Below are 21,896 nucleotides of genomic sequence, written 5' to 3'. Positions count from 1 at the left end.
AATAAATATGTCTAAATGCATGTACTAATATTTGAAATAAATATGTCTAAATGCATGTACTACTCATATGTCACAGATATTTCATAAATATATTTGATTTTGGCTATTTCTAAATATGTTTGAATATTTTTGACATCTTACTTGTCCATATGTGGTAGTATGCATTTTACGTACATGTGCTATTCATATATTTACATGCATTTGTTGAGGATCTTATCCCGATCTTATCCCAGTATTGGGATTCATTGTCATGTGACCATGGCGGGGAATTCAAAACTGCAAGAGTAATCATTTCAAATACTCAAATAATCAACTATTTTCCTCCATTTGAAAGATATATATCTCCTAAATCTAACCACGCTGTCCGATTTTCAAAGAGGCTTTACGGAGAATGCATAAAGTTAGGTTATGTTAGGAGTACATTGACAATAGCTGTGTGTAATGTTTAGCCAATTCAAAGAAGGGCATCAACAGACAGAAAACTAGCTAGAATTATGCACTTACCTTTGACAATCTGCATCAGATGACACTCATAGGACATTATGTTATACAATACATGCATTTTTAGTTCCATCAAGTTCATATTTATATCCAAAAATAGCATTTACAGTCGCGGTGAAATTCAGAATTTTTTTCGGCTCGAATGCTCCCAGTGAATCCAGCATTACAAATCACGGAATTACTATTCGAAAACATTGGTAAATTATAATATTGTCATTCAAAGAATAATATATTATCATCTCGTAATTGCTACCGAATGGCCAGATCTCAAAATAACTTTACTGGGAAATCACATTTTGCAATAAACGGGGTACTATGCTAAGAACAATAAGCTAAGCTATACAGTTAGCATCATCTAATATCGATAATAACATTGTAAATATCCCCTTACCTTTGATTATCTCCATCAGAAGGCACTGCCAGTAATCACAGGTCCAGAACAAATGTGGTTTCTTTTGACAAAGTTCATAATTTATGTCCAAATAACACCAAGTAGTTAGCGTTCAGTAGGCTGGGTGGGGGGTGTAAAGTCACTCCGAAAAGCTAAAAAAAACCTAGTAAATAATCTATTTATGTTCGTTCAAACATGTCAAACGTTGTTTAGCATTAATCTTTTGGTCCATTTTTAACGTGAAACATCAGTAATATTTTCACACAACCTATCAAGTGTCTTAGATAAACGATTATGACAAACACACTCTTCTCAGATTTATGCGCCTGCGCAAAAAATGAAGTGATGACGTGTCAACTTCCAAGCATTCTAATTCGGTCTGTATTCATCACAGATGCTTCAAACAACTTTATAAAGATCGTTGACATCTAGTGGAAGCCGTAGGAGTTGCGAACTGAATCCTTTCTCACTATGGTATCTATAAAACAATGACACTAAATAGTACAGTCACAAAATTCACATTTTTTTAAAATCTATTTTTCACAGGTTTTTGCCTGCAATATGAGTTTTGTTATACTTAGACACCATTCAAACTGTTTTAGAAAATTCAGAGTGTTTTCTATCCAAACCTGAACAATAATATAAATATTCTAGCTTCTGAGTTGGTGTAGGAGGCAGTTAAAAATGGGCACATATTTTTTCCAAAATTCTCAATACTGCCCCCTAGCCCAAACAGGTTAACAGTATGCATGATTATTTATGGTCAATATGTACATATGAATAATACATATTTTAATATGTATTAGTAATATATAGTTCAAAATATATGGTGATATATGTGCCAGAAATGTAATTTTTAAATGCATGTCAAATGCAATAGAAAAAAGGCACACAAAACAAACAATTAAGACTTAAATGTATTGTTTCTCTTTGTGTGCTCCGAAAGTCACTGGAAGGTCTCATCTGAAAAACTAAATATAATGTACAAATTACCTCTGTGTGCTTATCTGTATTTGAAAATAAGGTCTTTAAACAAGTAAACAGTTACCCTGAGGATAATGTGAAAGAGTCTGTGGAAAAAAATAAATAATAATCCACACAAGGTGAAGAATTAGGGGTTAATGTGTGACTACCCAATGAGGTCGGGCTCCAATGTTAGCAACGGTTCTGTCTACATTGATGACAGGTTAGGGGAATTACAGGTTAGGATCATTAACGTAGCAGGTTAGGGGAATTACAGGTTAGGATCATTAACGTAGCAGGTTAGGGGAATTACAGGTTATGATCATTAACGTAGCAGGTTAGGGGAATTACAGGTTAGGATCATTAACGTAGCAGGTTAGGGGAATTACAGGTTAGGATCATTAACGTAGCAGGTTAAGGGAATTACAGGTTAGGATCATTAACGTAGCAGGTTAGGGGAATTACAGGTTAGGATCATTAACGTAGCAGGTTAGGGGAATTACAGGTTATGATCAGTAACGTAGCAGGTTAGGGGAATTACAGGTTATGATCATTAACGTAGCAGGTTAGGGGAATTACAGGTTAGGATCATTAACGTAGCAGGTTAGGGGAATTACAGGTTAGGATCAGTAACGTAGCAGGTTAGGGGAATTACAGGTTAGGATCATTAACGTAGCAGGTTAGGGGAATTACAGGTTAGGATCATTAACGTAGCAGGTTAGGGGAATTACAGGTTAGGATCATTAACGTAGCAGGTTAGGGGAATTACAGGTTAGGATCGGTAACGTAGCAGGTTAGGGGAATTGCAGGTTAGGATCATTAACGTAGCAGGTTAGGGGAATTAACCTGCCAGGTTAGGATCAGTAACGTAGCAGGTTAGGGGAATTACAGGTTAGGATCATTAACGTAGCAGGTTAGGGGAATTACAGGTTAGGATCATTAATGTAGCAGGTTAGGGGAATTACAGGGTAGGATCAGTAACGTAGCAGGTTAGGTGCATTAACCTGCCAGGTTAGGATAAGGCTTAGCTACAATGCACCCCGACCAAATCAGGTAGCCTGACCTAATCAGGTCGTGACAAATGTTCATGAACATCAAATTGATACTTACACTGCAGATTCCTTTACCTCCAGTGTCCATTTTCAGACTCAAGTTGACAGTTACCCTGTGGATAATGCCGAGACAAAGTCAGTGAAACAATTCCACACAAGATGAAGAGTAGGAGGATAATGTCCAGGAACTAGCTAGCAAAAGACTACAAAATACTAATTTACAGTACATTGTTTGGGGTCTGTCCATAGGCAGGGAAAATGTGATTATTTTTAACTAGAAATAATCTATCTAGCAAGCCAGTTCTAGCTATATTGCCAGAGGAACCCAGCCCTCACTACAAAGCTGTGTTTGCTATCTCTGTGAAAACTCTTGCTTTGTAAGCAGTTGAAGAAAATGATCTTCTTCCTCTGTGACCTGGCATGAGGAAGATTTTTGACAGCTGCTCTTCTCATCCTCAACTACTCTTCTCCACCTCTGAAGAAAATTCAAAATTGCAACAGCTTTTCTGTCATTTGGAGGCAGGGATTTCAAATTGTGATTGACATCTCGGGAGAATTATGTTCTAAATTCATGTCTCTTTTTTAAATTAACATAGCTAATCTTATATAAGTGGCAGGTAGCCTCAATAGCTGCATAATTTATTTCACCTTTTTAGATGCAAACCCAACTTTGGGAACCTAATGCCAAGGTACCAGAGGTCAATATACTCAACATTACAATTTTGCATAATAGTGCATTCGGAAAGTATTCAGAACCCTTGACTTTTTCCACATTTTGTTACGTTACAGCCTTATTCTAAAATAGATTTTAAATTGGTCATTTAAAAAAAAAATCTACACACAATACCCCATAATAACATTTTTGCAAATGTATTAAAAATGCCAAGAGTGTGCAAAGCTGTCAAGGCAAAGGGTGGCTATTTGAAGAATCTCAAATATAAAACAGATTTTCTTTTGTTTAACACTTTTTTTGGTTACTACATGATTCCATAGGTTTATTTCATAGTTTTGATATCTTCACTATTATTCTACAATGTAGAACATATTTAAAATAAAAAATAAACTGAAGAAACTCCCCTAATACAGGTGTGCCAAGCTTGTAGCTTCATACCCGAGAAGACTCAATGCTGTAATTGCTGCCAAAGGTGCTTCAACAAAGTACTGAGAAAAGGGTCTGAATACTTAAGTAAATGTGTATTTCAGTTTATGATTTAGCCCAAAAAATATTTAATCAATTAGAATAAGACTGTAACGTAACAAAATGTGGAAAAAGTCAAGGGGTCTGAATACTTCCCGAAGGATCTGTATACTATTTTAATCACAGGACAATCCCGTTTTTGACTGCACTGGGCCTTTTTAAGTAAAGTGTTACTCAAGTTTCTTTCAGCAACTATAGATGTCCTATCTTCATTTTCACAGTTTCTCACAGCAGGAAAAATAATCCTGCAGCAACAGGAAATGTGAATTATTATGTAGATTTTAATTAATGGACATTTGTATGGGTTGATGCATTTTTAGGTTGGAATCATTTCTCACCTTTTTAAGTGGAAATTACAAAGTTTAGAATACTTTTATTTTGCATTTCCTGCCCTGCAGGAAAATTCTCTGCGACAACCGAGTGATCAAATTAAGACGACAGTGATCAAATTAAGATTTTATACCTGTAACAACTGTGTCATTTCAGGAGCGACCAAAAGAGGACGCAGCAAAAATGAAGAACAAAGTGACCAGCACACAAGGTAAGCTCTGGAAATGGAAATGCTGCTAATAACAACAATCAGATCATAGCTCAATACTAAAACACTACTGGTTATTAATATGAATGCACAGAGTATGTTTAAAGTGATATTAAATGATAATGGCTGGCATATGGTATGTACTGTAGAGTACTGATGTATATTTACACACAGGGATTCTCCATTGAGCAAAGTTTTTAAGACTAGGACTAGGTTTAATGTTTGTCCTAGAATCTGGCTTGTGGTACCATAAGAAGAGATGTAACTCAGATGATTGTGATTTGGTAGCAGTGATTGGTAAGAAGAAGGCCTGGTCGTGGGATCAGTACCTGAGAGAGGAAAAGGCCATAGCAGTTCCCCTCAGACTGTTCACTGAGGTAAGCATTACCTTCATCAACCAGTAGGACTATCTACTACTAAAGATTGACACGAGAATCCTATACAGCCTTCCCTGTAGCTCAGTTGGTAGAGCATGGTGTTTGCAACACCAGGGTTGTGGGTTAGATTCCCACGGGGGGCCAGCACAGAAAAAAAAGAAAAAAAAATGTATGAAATGTATGCATTCACTACTGTAAGTCGCTCTGGATAAGAGCGTCTGCTAAAATGACTAAAATGTAAAAATGTAAATAACGGAAAATTTTGCAACAGAAAATGAAAATGTTCAGGTAGTTCCGCATGTTTGTCTGTTTTCAGTCCGAGATGTAATTTACTAAACTAGAATACAGGGCTCCAAAGCTATGATTTGCGTTTTAAAGGCCATAAGCCAGCTGCTTGATGTTAAACATGGTCTGTTGATTTAAAACGAAGGATGTTAAGGACCTACTGTACAGTATATAGTTTACGGGACTATGCAAAGGTACACTATATACAAAAGTATGTGGACACTCCTTCAAAAGATGCAGAGCAGCCGCACATAAGCTCAAGTTCAGCCAAGCATCGGCTGGAGTGGTGTAAAGTTTGCCGCCATTGGACTCCGAAGCAGAAGGAAATGCTTCACCATCTGGCAGTTTGACAGAAAAATCTGGGTTTGGCGGATGCTAGGAAACGCTACCTGCCCCAATGCGTAGTGCCAACTGTAAAGTTTGGTGAAGGACGAATAATGTTCTGGGTCTGTTTTTCATGGTTTGGGCTAGTCCCCTTAGTTCCAGTGAAGGGAAATCTTAACGCTATACCATTGAATGACATTCTAGATGATTCTGTGCTTGCAACATTGTGGCAACACATTTTTTTGAAGGTGTGTCCACATACTTCGGGGAAGGCCCTTTGCTGTTTCAGAATGACAATGCTCCCGTGCCCAAAGCAAGGTCCGTAAAAAAATGGTTTGTCGAGATCGGTGTGGAAGAACTTTACTGGCCTGCACAGAGCCCTGACCTCAAACCCATCGAACACCTTAGGGATGAATTCGAACGCCGACTGCGAGCCAGGCCTAATCGCCTAACATCAGTGCCCGACCTCATTAATGCTGTTGTGACTGAATGGAAGCAAGTCCCTGCAGCAATGTTTCAACATCTACTGGAAAGCCTTCCCAAAAGAGTGGAGACTGTTATAGCAGCAAAGGGGGGGACCAACTCCATATTAATGCCTATGACTTTGAACTGAGATGTTGGCTGAGCAGGTGTCCACATACTTTTGTTCATGTTGTGTATTTTCTCCAAGTGATTTAATGTGAATTATTTTATTTATTTTAGAACAAAGCAAATTGCAACCAGTTGTCCTTGATGAAATAATGTCCCTATCTCAGTAGCTGGAGTTGTAGATCACACAGCCAGATTTCAGATGAGAGAGGGAGGACCATGTGCTAAAACTGCAGAAAAATCACAGATCCTCCCCATTCCTACTGCTTTTCTGCAGGACTTATTTCTAATGGGTCGACAAGGGCCTGCAAAATGGATGAAAATCACACTGTTTGTGTGTGTGCTCATGCGTGTGGGTGTGTGTGTGTGTGTGGTGGTGGACACCAGGATGTCCCCATTGTTTCTAATGACTGTGACTTTGAGGACGGTCACAGCACAACTATTAGACCGCAGTGTAGATTAAGCAAGGATTTGAGACTTGACCCTTAAATGTTTACAGTATCAAGACCCCCCCCCCCCCCAGTGTTGCCTATGCCCCCCCTCCCCCATCTCTCCATAACAATGATTTACACTGGACTAAGTCCTTTGCTACAAACACTCGGTACAGCGTACAGTATGAATTTTTCTATGAAGGGATTTGACAGGACATCTGTTCCGTCGGAGGCACAAACACCCATTTCCACGGCAACTGCGCTGCCGCGACACACTTGAGCATGGCGGTCCAGCCTCCGTGAAAATGCAAGCACAATAATGTTATGTTTCCTAGTAAATGTATAGGTTTGGATTTTCTAGAGTTATATTTCCTACTACAGGTTTTGGTTTTCTAGAGAGGATATTTTATTTATCAACATTTGGGTTTATTGTCCTGGTTTCCTGTTGGTCGTTTCGTTATCTCCTTTTTTGCTAGCTCTGCTCTGTCCTATACTCTCTATCCTTATTGTCTCTCACTTTCTCTCTCTCCCTTCCTCTCATTTACTTTTCTCTCTGTATGTCCATTGCTGTCTCCCTCACACTTTCTCCTTATGTTATCCTTCCTCTCCCCTACTCTCTCTCCCTTTATCTTCGTCTCTCTCTCCCTCCATCCCAGGCCCAGTCGTTCCCCTCGAGCAGAAGTGGCTTCAAGGCTGGGATGAGGCTGGAGGGGATCGACCCTCTCCACCCCTCCATGTTCTGCGTCCTGTCTGTGGCAGAGGTGAGCTGCAGCGTAGAGGGAGGGCTCTCCTAGCACACTGGGCGTGTCACACCAAGGGCTCTCCCAGCTCACTGGGCGTGTCACACCAAGGGCTCTCCCAGCACACTGGGCGTGTCACACCAAGGGCTCTCCTAGCGCACTGGGCGCGTCACACCAAGGGCTCTCCCAGCACACTGGGCGTGTCACACCAAGGGCTCTCCTAGCGCACTGGGCGTGTCACACCAAGGGCTCTCCCAGCGCACTGGGCGTGTCACACCAAGGGCTCTCCCAGCACACTGGGCGTGTCACACCAAGGGCTCTCCTAGCGCACTGGGCGCGTCACACCAAGGGCTCTCCCAGCACACTGGGCGTGTCACACCAAGGGCTCTCCCAGCACACTGGGCGTGTCACACCAAGGGCTCTCCCAGCACACTGGGCGTGTCACACCAAGGGCTCTCCCAGCACACTGGGCGTGTCACACCAAGGGCTCTCCCAGCACACTGGGCGTGTCACACCAAGCGCTCTCCTAGCGCACTGGGCGCGTCACACCAAGGGCTCTCCCAGCACACTGGGCGCGTCACACCAAGGGCTCTCCCAGCACACTGGGCGCGTCACACCAAGGGCTCTCCCAACACACTGGGCGCGTCACACCAAGGGCTCTCCCAACACACTGGGCGTGTCACACACTTTAACTGGGTCTGTGATTTGAAGTCCAGGCAGCACTGTTGTGGGTGGGGGAAATTCTCATCCGTAACTGTTACTGACAAGGGCCTTGGTAGTTTTGTGTTGTCATTTTAGCTTTTTATACCATCCGTTTTGTGTTGAAATTGTCACGAGTCATTACCTAAGCACTTGGAATTTGCGTATCACATCGACCACTATCCAAATGTACAAGATTTACATTAGCTGTCGCTGTTGTTTTTCCATCAGCAAAAATCGAGTTGTATGGAAAGTCTCCTCATATATAATTCACAGTGGAACAGAAACCAACTGTTAAGCGCGAGGCCCTGCAAGTAGCTTACTGCAATAGTCATGGGAAGACGGAGCAGAATGCCATCGTGCCGTGGATTGGTGTTTTGGGATGGGGACTGCATGTACATCATATATATACTGCGTTTTTGTTTTTCAAAGGTGATTGGCTACCGATTGCGGCTCCACATCGACTGCTACTCTGAATGCTATGACTTCTGGGTAAACGCCGACTCTGCCGACATCAGGCCAGCCGGATGGTGCGAGTCGACAGGACACAAGCTCCACCCACCAAAAGGTGATCTACAGCAGATCATCACAGTGTTACTGTTTTTCTCTTTTCCCATTTCACGGTAACTAATTGTGCTGACCCAAACCAATATATTATGGTCCTTGTCAACATGGTTCAAGGCAAGCAACTATGGTGGCTGCATAGCCAGGCCAGCTCAGTACAGCTCGGTTTGTCTTAGCTCAGTTCGGCTCAGTAGTGTGAAAGGTCTCTTCAGCTGTTCACCTTTGTCTGTTTTGATATAATTGTATTGCTTCTGTGTAAGAGCTTGTGCTTGTTTGATCCTAACGGAATAGACTTCAACACATAATAGGAGAATGGTCTTTAAACTATGCATGGTTCATTTTTCTAACAAGGGCCTCATCTTATTTCCACACCATCAGCATTTAGTGCTAATACACGGCAGTCTGTTGGGAATAATGTAATGTACCTGGCACAGCAATATTTTTCACAACCCTAATCGCATTTGTTTTCTCTCCCCCCCCCTTCCTATTTTTCTGCACAATTTTTTTTTTTGTTCAGGCTACAACGAAGTCGAGTTTAACTGGGATAAATACCAAGAGTCTTGCAATGCTCCAGCTGCACCACAGAATCTGTTTAAATCCCATAACAGTGTAAGTGCTTGGTTGGGTTGTGGGAGTCAACATAAGCTTAGTGCTTCTTTCTCCTGAAAGGACGCCTGGGGCCAAAAGCTGACCTTCATTCACACAGCAGAACAGAACAACGTGTCCCAGTGGCTGATGTAAAGCTCCCTCCACATTGCTTCAAAGAAACACCGCTTTACTTCCTGTAGTTTTTTTTTTTACAGTGGCAAAATCTCAAATACAGATTGAATGAGAGGTACTGTATGACTTTAATGAAGGGAATTGATTGGCGTATAGGACAATATACACTGAGTGTTCAAAACATTAAGAACACTTTCCTAATATTGAGTTGTACTCCACCTTTTGCCTTCAGAACAGCCTCAATTAATCAGGGCATGAGCTCTACAAGGGGTCGAAAGCGTTCCACAGGGATGCTGACTCCAATGCTTCCCACAGTTGTGTCAAGTTGGCTGGATGTCCTTTGGGTCGTGGACCATTCTTGATACACACGGGAAACTGTTGAGCGTGAAAAACCCAGCAACGTTGCAGTTCTTGACACAAACTGGTGTGCCTGGCACCTACTACCATACCCCGTTCAAAGGCACTTAAATATTTTGTCTTTCCCATTCACCCTCTAAGTGGCACACATAGACAATCCATGTCTCTATTGTCTCGAGGCTTAAAAATCCTTCTTTAACCTGTCTCCTCCCCTTCATCTACACTGATCGAAGTGGATTTAACAAGTGACATCAATAAGGGATCATAGCTTTCACCTGGATTCACCTGGTCAGTCTATGTCATGGAAAGAGCAGGTGTTCATAATGTTTTGTACACTCATGGTATAAGCTGCAGCAGAAGCTACTCACATCAAAGGCAGAGGAGGTTCCTCCTTATTAAAGATCTTTCTAGGCACACATGGGGCTGATCAGTCAGTGTCATAGAAAGAGCGGGTGTTCTTAATGTTTTGTACACTCGTATGTGATATGATCAAATGTTATCTTAAAGCTCAAAGTTTGTGCTCTCAAGCCTTTAGGGCAGAATCAGTGTATGCTATTTTAATATTTACTCAAACCCTCGATTGACATGAATGCATGATTTCCACGTAGTCAAATAATTGAGCCCTTACTTATGTGTCTCTGTGTGTGTCCACAGACCACGAGCACCTCTAAGTTTCAGGTGGGCATGAAACTGGAGGCAGTGGACAGGAAGAACCCGTGCCTGGTGTGTGTGGCCTCGGTGGCCGACATTGTGGACAATCGCTTCCTGGTTCACTTCGACAACTGGGATGACACCTACGACTACTGGTGAGACACCCGTCATTCAGTTGAAACTGTTTTGAATTCTTTTGAAATGAACTTTTTGTGAGTTGTTAGTTGATGAGAAATTGGAAAATAAAATGTCCACACTGTGTGTGCGTGTGTTGGGGAAAAAAACTACAGAGGAATTAATTCTGTCTCCTCAGTTTGCAATGTGTCTAGCTTTTGTATGTTCTCTTCCTTGTTTCTACCTTGACTGTTAAATGAAGTCCGTTGTGGAAATCAAACCTGAGGTTGAGAAGGTGTTTTTTTATCAAGTCCTAGCCAGATGAGACATGCGATCAACATATGTTTAGTGTCAGTAATTGATAGATTACACCTTAATGTTGTTTTGTAATGTATGTATGTATGTATGTATGTATGTATGTATGTATGTATGTATGTATGTATGTATGTATGTATGTACACTGAGTGTACAAAACATTAAGAACACCTTCCTAATATTGAGTTGCACCCTATTTTGCCCTCAGAACAGCCTCAAATTGTCCGGGCATGGACTCTACGTTCCACAGGAATGCTGGCCCATGTTGACTCTAATGCTTCCCATAGTTGTCAAGTTGGCTGGATATCCTTTGGGTCTTGGGCCATTCTTGATACACACAGGAAACTGTTGAGCGTGAAAACCCAGCAGCATTGCAGTTCTTGACACAAACTGGTGCCCCTGGCTCCTACTACCATACTCTGTTCAAAGGCACTTAAATATTTTGTCTTGTCCATTCACCCTCTGAATGGCGCACATACACAACCCATGTCTCAAGGCTTAAAAATCCTTCTTTAACTTGTCTCCTCCCCTTCATATACACTGATTGAAGTAGATTTAACAAGTGACATCAATAAGGGATCATAGCTTTCACCTGGATTCACCTGTTCAGTCTGTCATAGAGCATGGAATATTTTGTACACTCAGTGCATATACGTATCTTTGTTACATAAAGAGTGACGTATAGATCAACAGTAAAGGGTGTGTGCGGGTACTGATGTCAGTGATGATTTACCCGCTTATTGTTAAGAGGAGTTTAATTTACTTAGCATGTGACGCATGGCCCAATTCATCCAGTGAAAAGCTTGATGTGGAGAAAAACAGAAGCCGTGTAACTAGATATGATGAAATAGTTGAAGAGGAGAACTGACAGTCTTCTCTGTTTTGTTCTCAGAGCTGCCTGGCTGAGATATTTTGCAGTGGTTATTTTATTTGTCCTTTTTCTCTCCTTTTTTCATGTCTTACTGAGACTTTCCAAGAGGAGAATCTCCTAGCTTCCTAACCTCCTTGCCTCACAGAAAGCATGGGTCGCCACAGCTCATTGAATTCACACGCACCCACATGTACACCTACACTCACAGTTTAACTTACACACAGGCACAACACGCTTGCATGTACACACACACACAGATTCACTCTCAGCCACTCCGTTACACTCACCAGAGAGCAGTATGGGATTCTGGGTCAAATTATAGTGCCCAAGGGACAGCAATCGGGGAATCGTTCACTCTGTGCACCCCATGATTGGCTATTCTCACACACAAATACGCACACACACATACCCCGCACACAGATTCACTCTCTCAGCCACTCCGCTACGCTCACCAAAGAGCATTTGTGGGATTCTTGGTCAAATTATAGGGCCCAAGGGAGAGCAGTCAGGCAAGCCTTCACTCTGTGCAACTCATGATTGGGCTAGTCGGCAGAATCGCCCAGCTGCTGTGTCATTTCAAAGCACACAGAAATCTAATGGAATTGCACTTGTTGTGTGATTGCATGTGTATGTAGGTAGATGTTAATCTAGCCGGCCTGTACAGTAAGTGAAATAGGCCTCGGATGGGCCGCCCCTCTTTTCGCAGTTATGCTTCCGGAACTGACACACCCACTCATTTTTAGCATACAGATTTCAACAACATGCTGGTCGCGTGGTTCCAAATGTTGAATATGTACAAAAATCTCCTGGATGAAGCATTAATTCAAAAGATTAGTAATTGCATTTAAAGAACTGTGATATATGAAAGGAAAGTCAACAAGACTGTGTACATTCCAGAGTTAGGGGGCATACCAGAGTTGGGGGGGTAAACAAACTTCTTATCCCATACAGCATTGTGCTCTGTATTGTCCAGTCACAGAGCATATACAAGTCACGTGACCAATGGAATCTTTCCTTTGAAATTAGGTGTGGTGTTGGTTAGGTGTGGTGTTGCATTTCCAATTTCTGTTAGCTTGCAAAGTTACCAGACACAGCCCTAAAATAAACAATGAGATCTGTTAGCAAACACATAATGGCACTCAATAGCACTGTCACAGGTGCATCTGACCAAATATTGCAAGATTTTACCTCTGGGTTAACTGAGATAAGTCACTTTAGAACAGACCCAGGGTCTGTTTCTGTGGTGGTAGAAACGCTAAGGCTCATGGTTAGTCGTTTTTGGTCATAGAGCAAAACGTGAGAGTCTCCCCTTTCCATAGAGTGGTCATAATAGTTTGTAGGTCAAACCGAGTGACCACATTTTAAAATACCCAAATGTGGGACAACAGGATGATTTTGCGGGACGGTGTAGCCTACATGATTAAAAACGTATGGCATCACATGCGTGGCCTTTTTTTTAATGAAAATCTGGGAATATTTGGCCAAGGAAACATTTCTGGTTGACCTCGAGGAATGTAAAACAGTTAGGAAGGGAAGCTGTTAAAATGGGATTGAGGGAAGTGGCAGCCAATATGTTGAATGAGCAATTAATAAGCATGGGGAGCCTCTGAAGTTTGATGAAATTACCTTCTCTTTCAGTCTAATACTGCTGTCGTAGATTTTCATGAGAACAACACATTTCACTGCACCTATCTGGTGACCATAAAGCGTTTATTTTTTTAAACGCGCTTTTTAAAAGTAGTTAGGCCTACTGTCCTGTTCAAGTTTAGCTGATGTCTCTCCATCCTCACAATGTAACCCGTGCTACAGACGGCTATATTGGTTCTCTAATACATGACTAGTAAAGGCCCAGTGCACTATTAAATAATATTAATTCTACAGATTTTTCAGGGGGTGCTGCAGCACCCCTACTTCCCTATGAACGCTCTACCACCTTTGTGGAAGTGCGATATCAAACATATCTCTAGCTTAAACTGACAGATTTTGATGGTGATTGTTTTTGTATTTTTTTATTATGCACCGGTGCGTCAATCGACTAGGGGGTTGAAACCAGGAACCGACTGTAAAAACACGACTTCTTAACACAGAAGTTGAAACATTCATAACCATCAACATACAAATTGTTTGGCAATCTCGGGAGAAAATAGAACGTCAAAGTTGCACAGAAACATCGCTATTGCTAATGTTTAATAACAGCACAGGTTACAAGGATTGAGAATCCATTCCCAGAACCTCTCGTCAGAGCCCTATTGCAATATTCTCCCGGTCACAAACCGGGTATTGTAAATGAAAATTGCATGTAGAGGTTATTGTAATGTGCTACCCCAGGAGGATTGAAATACATGTGTTTAGTTGTGGAAGTGTGTCTATGTAGGAAGATAATGTTCTGTATGCTGTGGTTTTAGTGGTGTGTGTTTTGGTTTAGTTTGTTAGGACCTCCATCAGCTACTGCACATGCAGCAGCTACTCTTCCTGGGGTCCATTAGATACTGTACATGCAGCAGCAGCTACTCTTCCTGGGGTCTATTAGATACTGTACATGCAGCAGCTACTCTTCCTGGGGTCCATTAGATACTGTACATGCAGCAGCTACTCTTCCTGGGGTCTATTAGATACTGTACATTCAGCAGCTACTCTTCCTGGGGTCCATTAGATACTGTACATGCAGCAGCTACTCTTCCTGGGGTCCATTAGCTACTGTACATGCAGCAGCTACTCTTCCTGGGGTCCATTAGATACTGTACATGCAGCAGCGGCTACTCTTCCTGGGGTCCACATAAAACGTACAAATACATGACAAAGTACAGAACAGTAATTGACAAGAACAATATTACATTAAATTCAAAATCAATAAGAAACAAATTTAGAGTTACAGTGTGATGTGTATTTTAGGTGTGATGCCAGCAGCCCTCACATTCACCCAGTGGGCTGGTGCCAGGACCACGGACGACCTCTCACTGCGCCTCAGGGTGAGTAGCTTGCCCAGTAGATACTATACTGTATATATGTGTTGTGTGAAAGTCACTTTGGATGCTGTGTGGCTAATGTCTGTCAAAAAGGCCTACTTTAGTCATTCCTTACTTCAGTCCCCATATTTTGTATTTATTTATTTTACCTTTATCAAACTAGGCAAGTCAGTTTAGAACAAATTTTTATTTTCAATGACAGCCTAGGAACAGTGGGTTAACTGCTTTGTTCAGGGGCAGAACGACAGATTTTTACCTTGTCAGCTCAGGGATTCTTGCAACCTTTCGGTTACTAGTCCAACGCTCTAACCACTAGGCTACCTGCCGCCCATATTATCATAACTCTCGTAATCTTCCACGTCAATACTAGAGTAATCAATTTCATTTCCCCCCTAATTTGCTGGTATTGTCCCCTTCCACCTCCTACTTATTTAAAGCTAGAATTCTTAGTTGCTGCATCCATTTTTGGACTTGATTATATATGCCCATTGATTCTTCAAGAATCATACTTATAAATGCCTTATGAGCTTTGTTCATCTGTCCTACCCCAACAGAACCCAAAATATGTATGTATGTAAACAAACACTATAGCCTCAAAACATGGTTAAAACTATACATTTGATATCATGGATGGTCAGTCCTTAGCGCTGTTTGAATTTGAGCTGGGTTACATTTCTCCAGCCCCATCCCTTAGCTTTATAGTGAAATGGGCAGGGATCCATTTTGGAATACTGACTGTCCAAACAGCAAGTTACAAGTGACCAAATAGAGTTTGTGTGTGTGGTGCTGACAAGGCTACACTAGTTGTCATAGTAACGAGGGGTGTGTGTGCAGTGGTCTAAACTGATTGGTGGTGGTGCTTGTTTTTCCTATCACTCAGTTCTGTAGCAAGATAAGGTGACAATAATGCCTGCCATGGACATTTCCCAGTTGTTTTGAATGTTCAAAATCATAGTGGTAAGAACAATTTTAAAGCCTCAAAGGATAAGATGATCCAACTTTCAAAACGAGTCCTCTTGTTAGCTCTCTCAGAATGATCTTCTAACCAGTCAGGCTTCAAGACGGGTCACTCAACCGAGTCTTTGCTTCTCTGTAACGCAGAGGCTCTCCGCACTGTCAGCTGGCTCTCTTTCCTCTGTTCTCATCCTGCAAGATCTATCCTCTGCCTTCGACACTGTGAACTATCAGATCCTCTGCACCCTCTCAGGGCTGGGCGACTCAGGCTCTACACACTCTTGGATTGTGTTCTACCTGGCAGGCCGCTCCTACCAGGTGACGTGGAGAGGATCTGTGTCTACACCACGTACTCTCACTACTGGTGTACCCCCAGTGCTCGGTTCTAGGCCCTCTCCTCTTCTCTCTATACACCAAGTCACTTGGCTCTGTCATATTCTCACATGGTCTCTCCTATCATTGCTATGTGGATGACACTCAACTACTTTTCTCCCCCCCCCTTCTGACACCCAGGTGACGCACGCATCTCTGTGTGCCTTGCAGATATCTCAGCTTGGATGTCGGCGCATCACCTCAAGCTCAACCTCGACAAGACGGAGCTTCTCTTCCTCCCGGGGAAGGCCTGCCCGCTCAAAGACCTCTCCATCATGGTTGACAACTCCACAGTGTCGCTCTCCCAGAGTGCAAAGAACCTTTGTGCGATCCTGGACAACACCTTGTCGTTCTCTGCAAACATAAAAGCAGTTGCTCAATCCTGCTGGTTCATGCTCTACACCATCCGTTGAGTACAACCTTACCTCACACAGGAAGTGGCGCAGGTCCTTGTCATCTTCGGTCTGGACTATTGCTGTTAGCTGGGCTCCTCGCTTGTGCCATCAAACCCCCGAACCTTAACCAGAACGCTGCAGTCCTCCTGGTGTTCAACATTCCCAAGTTGTCCCATGTCACCCCACTCCTCTGCACACTCCACTGGCCTCCAATTGAAGCTCACATCCACTACTAGAACATGGCGCTTTCAACAGAGCAGCAAAAGGAACTGCCTTCCCTACCTTCAGGCTATGCTCAAACCCTACACCCCAACCTGAGCACCTTGCCACCCCTACGGGAGGGCAGCTCCCGCTCAGTCCAGTCCGAGCTCTTCTCTGTCCTGGCACCCCAGTGGTGGAACCAGCTTCCCCCTGAAGCTAGGACAGCAAACCCTGCCCATCTTCTGAAAACACCTGAATCCACCCCCTCCTTTCTAGCTCTGACTTTGCTGATACACTTTTCCTCAATAAATTACATATTTCCTGTGATATGTGGTTGTCCCACCCAGCTATCTTAAGATGAAAGCACTAACTGTAACTTGCTCTGGATAAGAGCGTTTGCTAAATGACAAAAATGTGAGGAATCCAAGTCTGAAGAATTTGAGTGGATATCAAAACCCTCTAGGCTCTCTCGCTCTCCTCTTTCTCTGTCTCCATTTTCTTCTCCCTCATTCCCTCTCCTGTTCTACAATCTAATAGGCTGCTTGGTTGTGCCATTCGGCTAACATTCTCCTGTGTGTCGCAAAACTGCATCTGTTTTTCCAGTTAAAAGTTTTCAATGTGTGTTTCAAAAGACAACTTGTCATCAATCCAGATACCAAAGTAATTACAGTGAGAAACTTGCTCAATTTGGACTCCATTTGAAGTGCTAACACGCATGTCTTCAGGGTCAACATCACGAGACCTAGAGAACAGCATAAATTTGGTTTTATTTGCAGTTAACACTAATTTAAGATCAGTAAGTGATTTTTGGATTGAGTCAACACCTTGCTGAAGGTTACCAATGGCTTGCTGCACTGAAGAGGCACAGGAGTAAATAACTGTCATCTGCGTAGAGATGAATGTTAAAGGTGTGAACAGTATTTCCAATGTCATTTATGCACAATGTGAACAACGGCACTAAAATAGAACACTGGGGTACCCCATTAAGCACTTCAAGAAGTGTGAATCTATCATAATTGCCTGAGTTCTGTCACTAAGATAATTCTGAAACCATAAACAGGCATCAGTACCAAGGCCTAGCACATACAACTTACTCTAAGAGAATGATCCGCTGTATCAAAAGCTTTTGACAAAACTAGAAATAGGCAAGCACAATTCATTTTAGCATCCAAAGCATTGCCAGTATCATTTATAACTTATGTGTGTTGCAGTAATAGTACAGTGCCTTGGTCTAAACCCTGATTGATGTACATTCAAAATACAGTTCACAGATAAAAAAATAAAAAAAGTTGCACATTCACCAAGGATTCAAAAATCTTAACTAAACAAGAAAGCCTTGATATGGGACGATAGTTGTCAACATCACAACAATAAACTCCCTTATCTAGTGGTAGCACATGCACTGATTTCCTCACTTTAGGAATATATACACTGCTCCAAAAAATAAAGGCAACACTAAAATAATACATCCTAGATCTGAATGAATGAAATAATCTTATTAAATACTTTTTTCTTTACATAGTTGAATGTGCTGACAACAAAATCACACAAAAATAATCAATGGAAATCCAATTTATCAACCCATGGAGGTCTGGATTTGGAGTCACACTCAAAATTAAAGTGGAAAACCACACTACAGGCTGAATCAACTTTGATGTAATGTCCTTAAAACAAGTCAAAATGAGGCTCAGTAGTGTGTGTGGCCTCCACGTGCCTGTATGACCTCCCTACAATGCCTGGGCATGCTCCTGATGAGGTGGCGGATGGTCTCCTGAGGGATCTCCTCCCAGACCTGGACCAAAGCATCCGCTAACTCCTGGACAGTCTGTGGTGCAATGTGGCATTGGTGGATGGAGCGAGACAGGATGTCCCAGATGTGCTCAATTGGATTCAGGTCTGGGGAACGGGCGGGCCAGTCCATAGCATCAATGCCTTCCTCTTGCAGGAACTGCTGACACACTCCAGCCACATGAGGTCTAGCATTGTCTTGCATTAGGAGGAACCCAGGGCCAACCGCACCAGCATATGGTCTCACAAGGGGTCTGAGGATCTCATCTCGGTACCTAATGGCAGTCAGGCTACCTCTGGCGAGCACATGGAGGGCTGTGCGGCCCCCTAAAGAAATGCCACCCCACACCATGACTGACCCACCGCCAAACCGGTCATGCTGGAGGATGTTGCAGGCAGCAGAACGTTCTCCATGGCGTCTCCAGACTCTGTCACATGTGCTCAGTGTGAACCTGCTTTCATCTGTGAAGAGCGAATTTGCCAATCTTGGTGTTCTCTGGCAAATGCCAAACGTCCTGCACGGTGTTGGGCTGTAAGCACAACCCCCACCTGTGGACGTCGGGCCCTCATACCACCCTCATGGAGTCTGTTTCTGACCGTTTGAGCAGACACATGCACATTTGTGGCCTGTTGGAGGTCATTTTGCAGGGCTCTGGCAGTGCTCCTCCTGCTCCTCCTTGCACAAAGGCGGAGGTAGCGGTCCTGCTGCTGGGTTGTTGCCCTCCTACGGCCTCCTCCACATCTCCTGATGTACTGGCCTGTCTCCTGGTAGCGCCTCCATGCTCTGGACACTACGCTGACAGACACAGCAAACCTTCTTGCCACAGCTCGCATTGATGTGCCATCCTGGATGAGCTGCACTACCTGAGCCACTTGTGTGGGTTGTAGACTCCGTCTCATGCTACCACTAGAGTGAAAGCACCGCCAGCATTCAAAAGTAACCAAAACATCAGTCAGGAAGCATAGGAACTGAGAAGTGGTCTGTGGTCCCCACCTGCAGAACCACTCCTTTATTGGGGGTGTCTTGCTAATTGCCTATAATTTCCACCTGTTGTCTATTCCATTTGCACAACAGCATGTGAAATTTATTGTCAATCAGTGTTGCTTCCTAAGTGGATTTCACAGAAGTGTGATTGACTTGGAGTTACATTGTGTTGTTTAAGTGTTCCCGGTAGTGTGTATATACACACACTACCATTCAAAAGTTTGGGTCACTTAGACATGTTCTTGTTTTTTAAAGAAAAACACTTTTTTTGTCCATTTTTAAAATAACATCAAATAGATCAGAAATGCAGTGTTGTCACGCTCTGACCTAGGAGAGCTGTGTTTTCTCTGTTTAGTTTGGTCAGGGTGTGATAGGTGGGTGGGCATTCTATGTTTTGTTTTTCTATGTTTTGGCCGGGTATGGTTTCCAATCAGAGGCAGCTGTCTATCGTTGTCTCTGATTGGAAGCCATACTTAGGCAGCCTGTTTTTCCCTTTGTTTTCGTGGGTAGTTGTTTTCTGTTTTGTTTAAGTACCTGACAGAACTGTCGGCTGTCATTTTGTTTATTTTGTAAAGTGTTGTATTTTTTTTCATTAAACTTCAAGATGAGCACTCAACACGCTGGGCCTTGGTCCCCTTTATATGACGCCCGTTACAAGTGTACACATTGTTAATGTTGTAAATGACTATTGTAGCAGGAAACGGCTGATTTAACTTTTTTTTACATAGGTGTACAGAGGCCCATTATCAGCAACTATCACTCGTGTTCCAATGGCATGTTGTGTTAGCCTTTTAAAATGATAAACTTGGATTTGCTATTTGATCATTAGAAAACCCTTTTGCAATTATGTTAGCACAGTTGGAAACGTGTGCTGATTTAAAGAAGCAATAAAACTGGCCTTTAGACTAGAGCATCAGCATTTGTGGGTTTGATTACAGGCTCAAAATGTCCAGAAACAAAGAACTTTCTTCTGAAACTCGCCAGTCTATTCTTGTTCTGAGAAATTAAGGCTATTCCATGTGAGAAATTGCGAAGAAACTGAAAATCCCGTACAACGCTGTGTACTACTCCCTTCACAGAACAGCGCAAACTGGCTCTAACCAGAATAGAAAGAGGAGTGGAAGGCCCTGGTGTACAACTGAACAAGAAGACAAGTACATTAGTGTCTAGTTTGAGAAACAGACGCCTCACAAGTCCTCAACTGGCAGCTTCATTAAATAGTACCTGCAAAACACCAGTCTCAACGTCAACAGTGAAGAGGCGACTCCGGGATGCTGGCCAAAGAAAAAGCCATATCTCAGATTGGCCAATAAAAAGAAAAGATTAAGATGGGCAAAAGAACACAGACACTGGATAGAGGAAGATTGGAAAAAAGTGTTATGGACAGACAAATCTAAGTTTGAGGTGTTCGGGTCACAAAGAACATCATTCGTGAGACACAGAAAAAATGAAAAGATGCTGGAGCAGTGCTTGACGCCATGTGATGGTCTGGGGGTGCTTTGGTGGTGATAAAGTGATAGATTTGTACAGGGTAAAAGGGATCTTGAAGAAGGAAGACTATCACTCCTTTTTGCAACGCCATGACATACCCTGTGGTCGGCGCTGAATTGGAGCCAATTTCCTCCTACAAAAGGACAATGACCAAAAGAAAAGCTCCAAACTATGCAAGAACAATTTAGGGAAGAAGCAGTCAGCTGGTATTCTCTCTATAATGGAGTGGCCAGCACAGTCACCGGATCTCAACCCTATTGAACTGTTGTGGGAGCAGATTGACCGTATGGTACGTAAGAAGTGCCCATCAAGCCAGTCCAACATGTGGGAGGTGCTTCAGGAAGCATAGAGTGAAATCTCTTCAGATTACCTCAACAAATTGACAACTAGAATGCCAAAGGTCTGCAAGGCTGTAATTGCTGCAAATGGAGGATTCTTTGACGAAGCAAAGTTTGAAGGATACAATTATTATTTAACTGAAAAGTCATTATAACCTTGTCAACGTCTTGACTATATTTCCTATTCATTTTGCAACTCATTTCATGTATGTTTTCATGGAAAACAAGGACATTTCTAAATGACCCCAAACTTTTGAACGGTAGTGTATATATGTTAAATTAAAGATGTGGGTTTTTGAGCCAACAATGAGGGATGCTGCACACTTGAGCAGACCTGGATCCAAATGGTTGGCCCCTGTAGATTTCTTAATCTCTAATGCCAACAACATATCAAGGACTTAATTGTCTGTGAATTGCCAAAAGGAAAATCCCTGACGGACATTTTCAAAATGATTCAGTAAAATTCCCCCATCAACATCCAGTACGTTGTCAAAGTAAGTAGGTTTTTGACTTCTTTCCAAGAGAGAGCCTGCAGAAATAAAATGTTGATTTCAATTAATTAATGATATCAATGTTATCAGTAATAGGGCCAGACTCTACAATAATTTGTAAGGGAAGAGTAGAGGAAGTGCAACCCTTTAATGATTTCAGTTTTCCAGAAGTTATATGTATTTCCTGTACAGTCAGCTAGAGTGTTAATTTAATAATCAGATTCAGCTTTTCGAAC

The 21,896-nt window shown here is 42.4% G+C and overlaps 1 protein-coding gene across 9 annotated transcripts in view; it reads left to right on the top strand.

Moving 5' to 3' along the window:
- LOC115150204 (lethal(3)malignant brain tumor-like protein 4) overlaps positions 1-21,896 on the top strand; it is a 133,045-nt gene that overhangs the window by 18,774 nt on the left and 92,375 nt on the right. For 7 of the 9 annotated variants that reach the window (XR_003867071.1, XM_029693306.1, XM_029693261.1 and 4 more), the window contains 7 exons: positions 4,592-4,646; positions 4,932-5,020; positions 7,305-7,409; positions 8,520-8,655; positions 9,169-9,260; positions 10,383-10,534; positions 14,572-14,648. Coding sequence is in view for 8 of the 9 variants with exons in the window: in XM_029693261.1 (XP_029549121.1) it covers positions 4,592-4,646; positions 4,932-5,020; positions 7,305-7,409; positions 8,520-8,655; positions 9,169-9,260; positions 10,383-10,534; positions 14,572-14,648 (706 nt within the window). In the remaining variant the exon portion in view is untranslated. The remainder of the gene's footprint in view (positions 1-4,591; positions 4,647-4,931; positions 5,021-7,304; positions 7,410-8,519; positions 8,656-9,168; positions 9,261-10,382; positions 10,535-14,571; positions 14,649-21,896) is intronic. The other 2 variants (XM_029693323.1, XM_029693300.1) reach the window with 1 other exon arrangement.

The sequence above is a fragment of the Salmo trutta genome, chromosome 2 (genome assembly GCF_901001165.1).
Source record: "Salmo trutta chromosome 2, fSalTru1.1, whole genome shotgun sequence".
Taxonomy (NCBI): domain Eukaryota; kingdom Metazoa; phylum Chordata; class Actinopteri; order Salmoniformes; family Salmonidae; genus Salmo; species Salmo trutta.
Note: the sequence above shows the minus strand (reverse complement) of the source record. Positions and strands in the feature narration are given on the sequence as shown.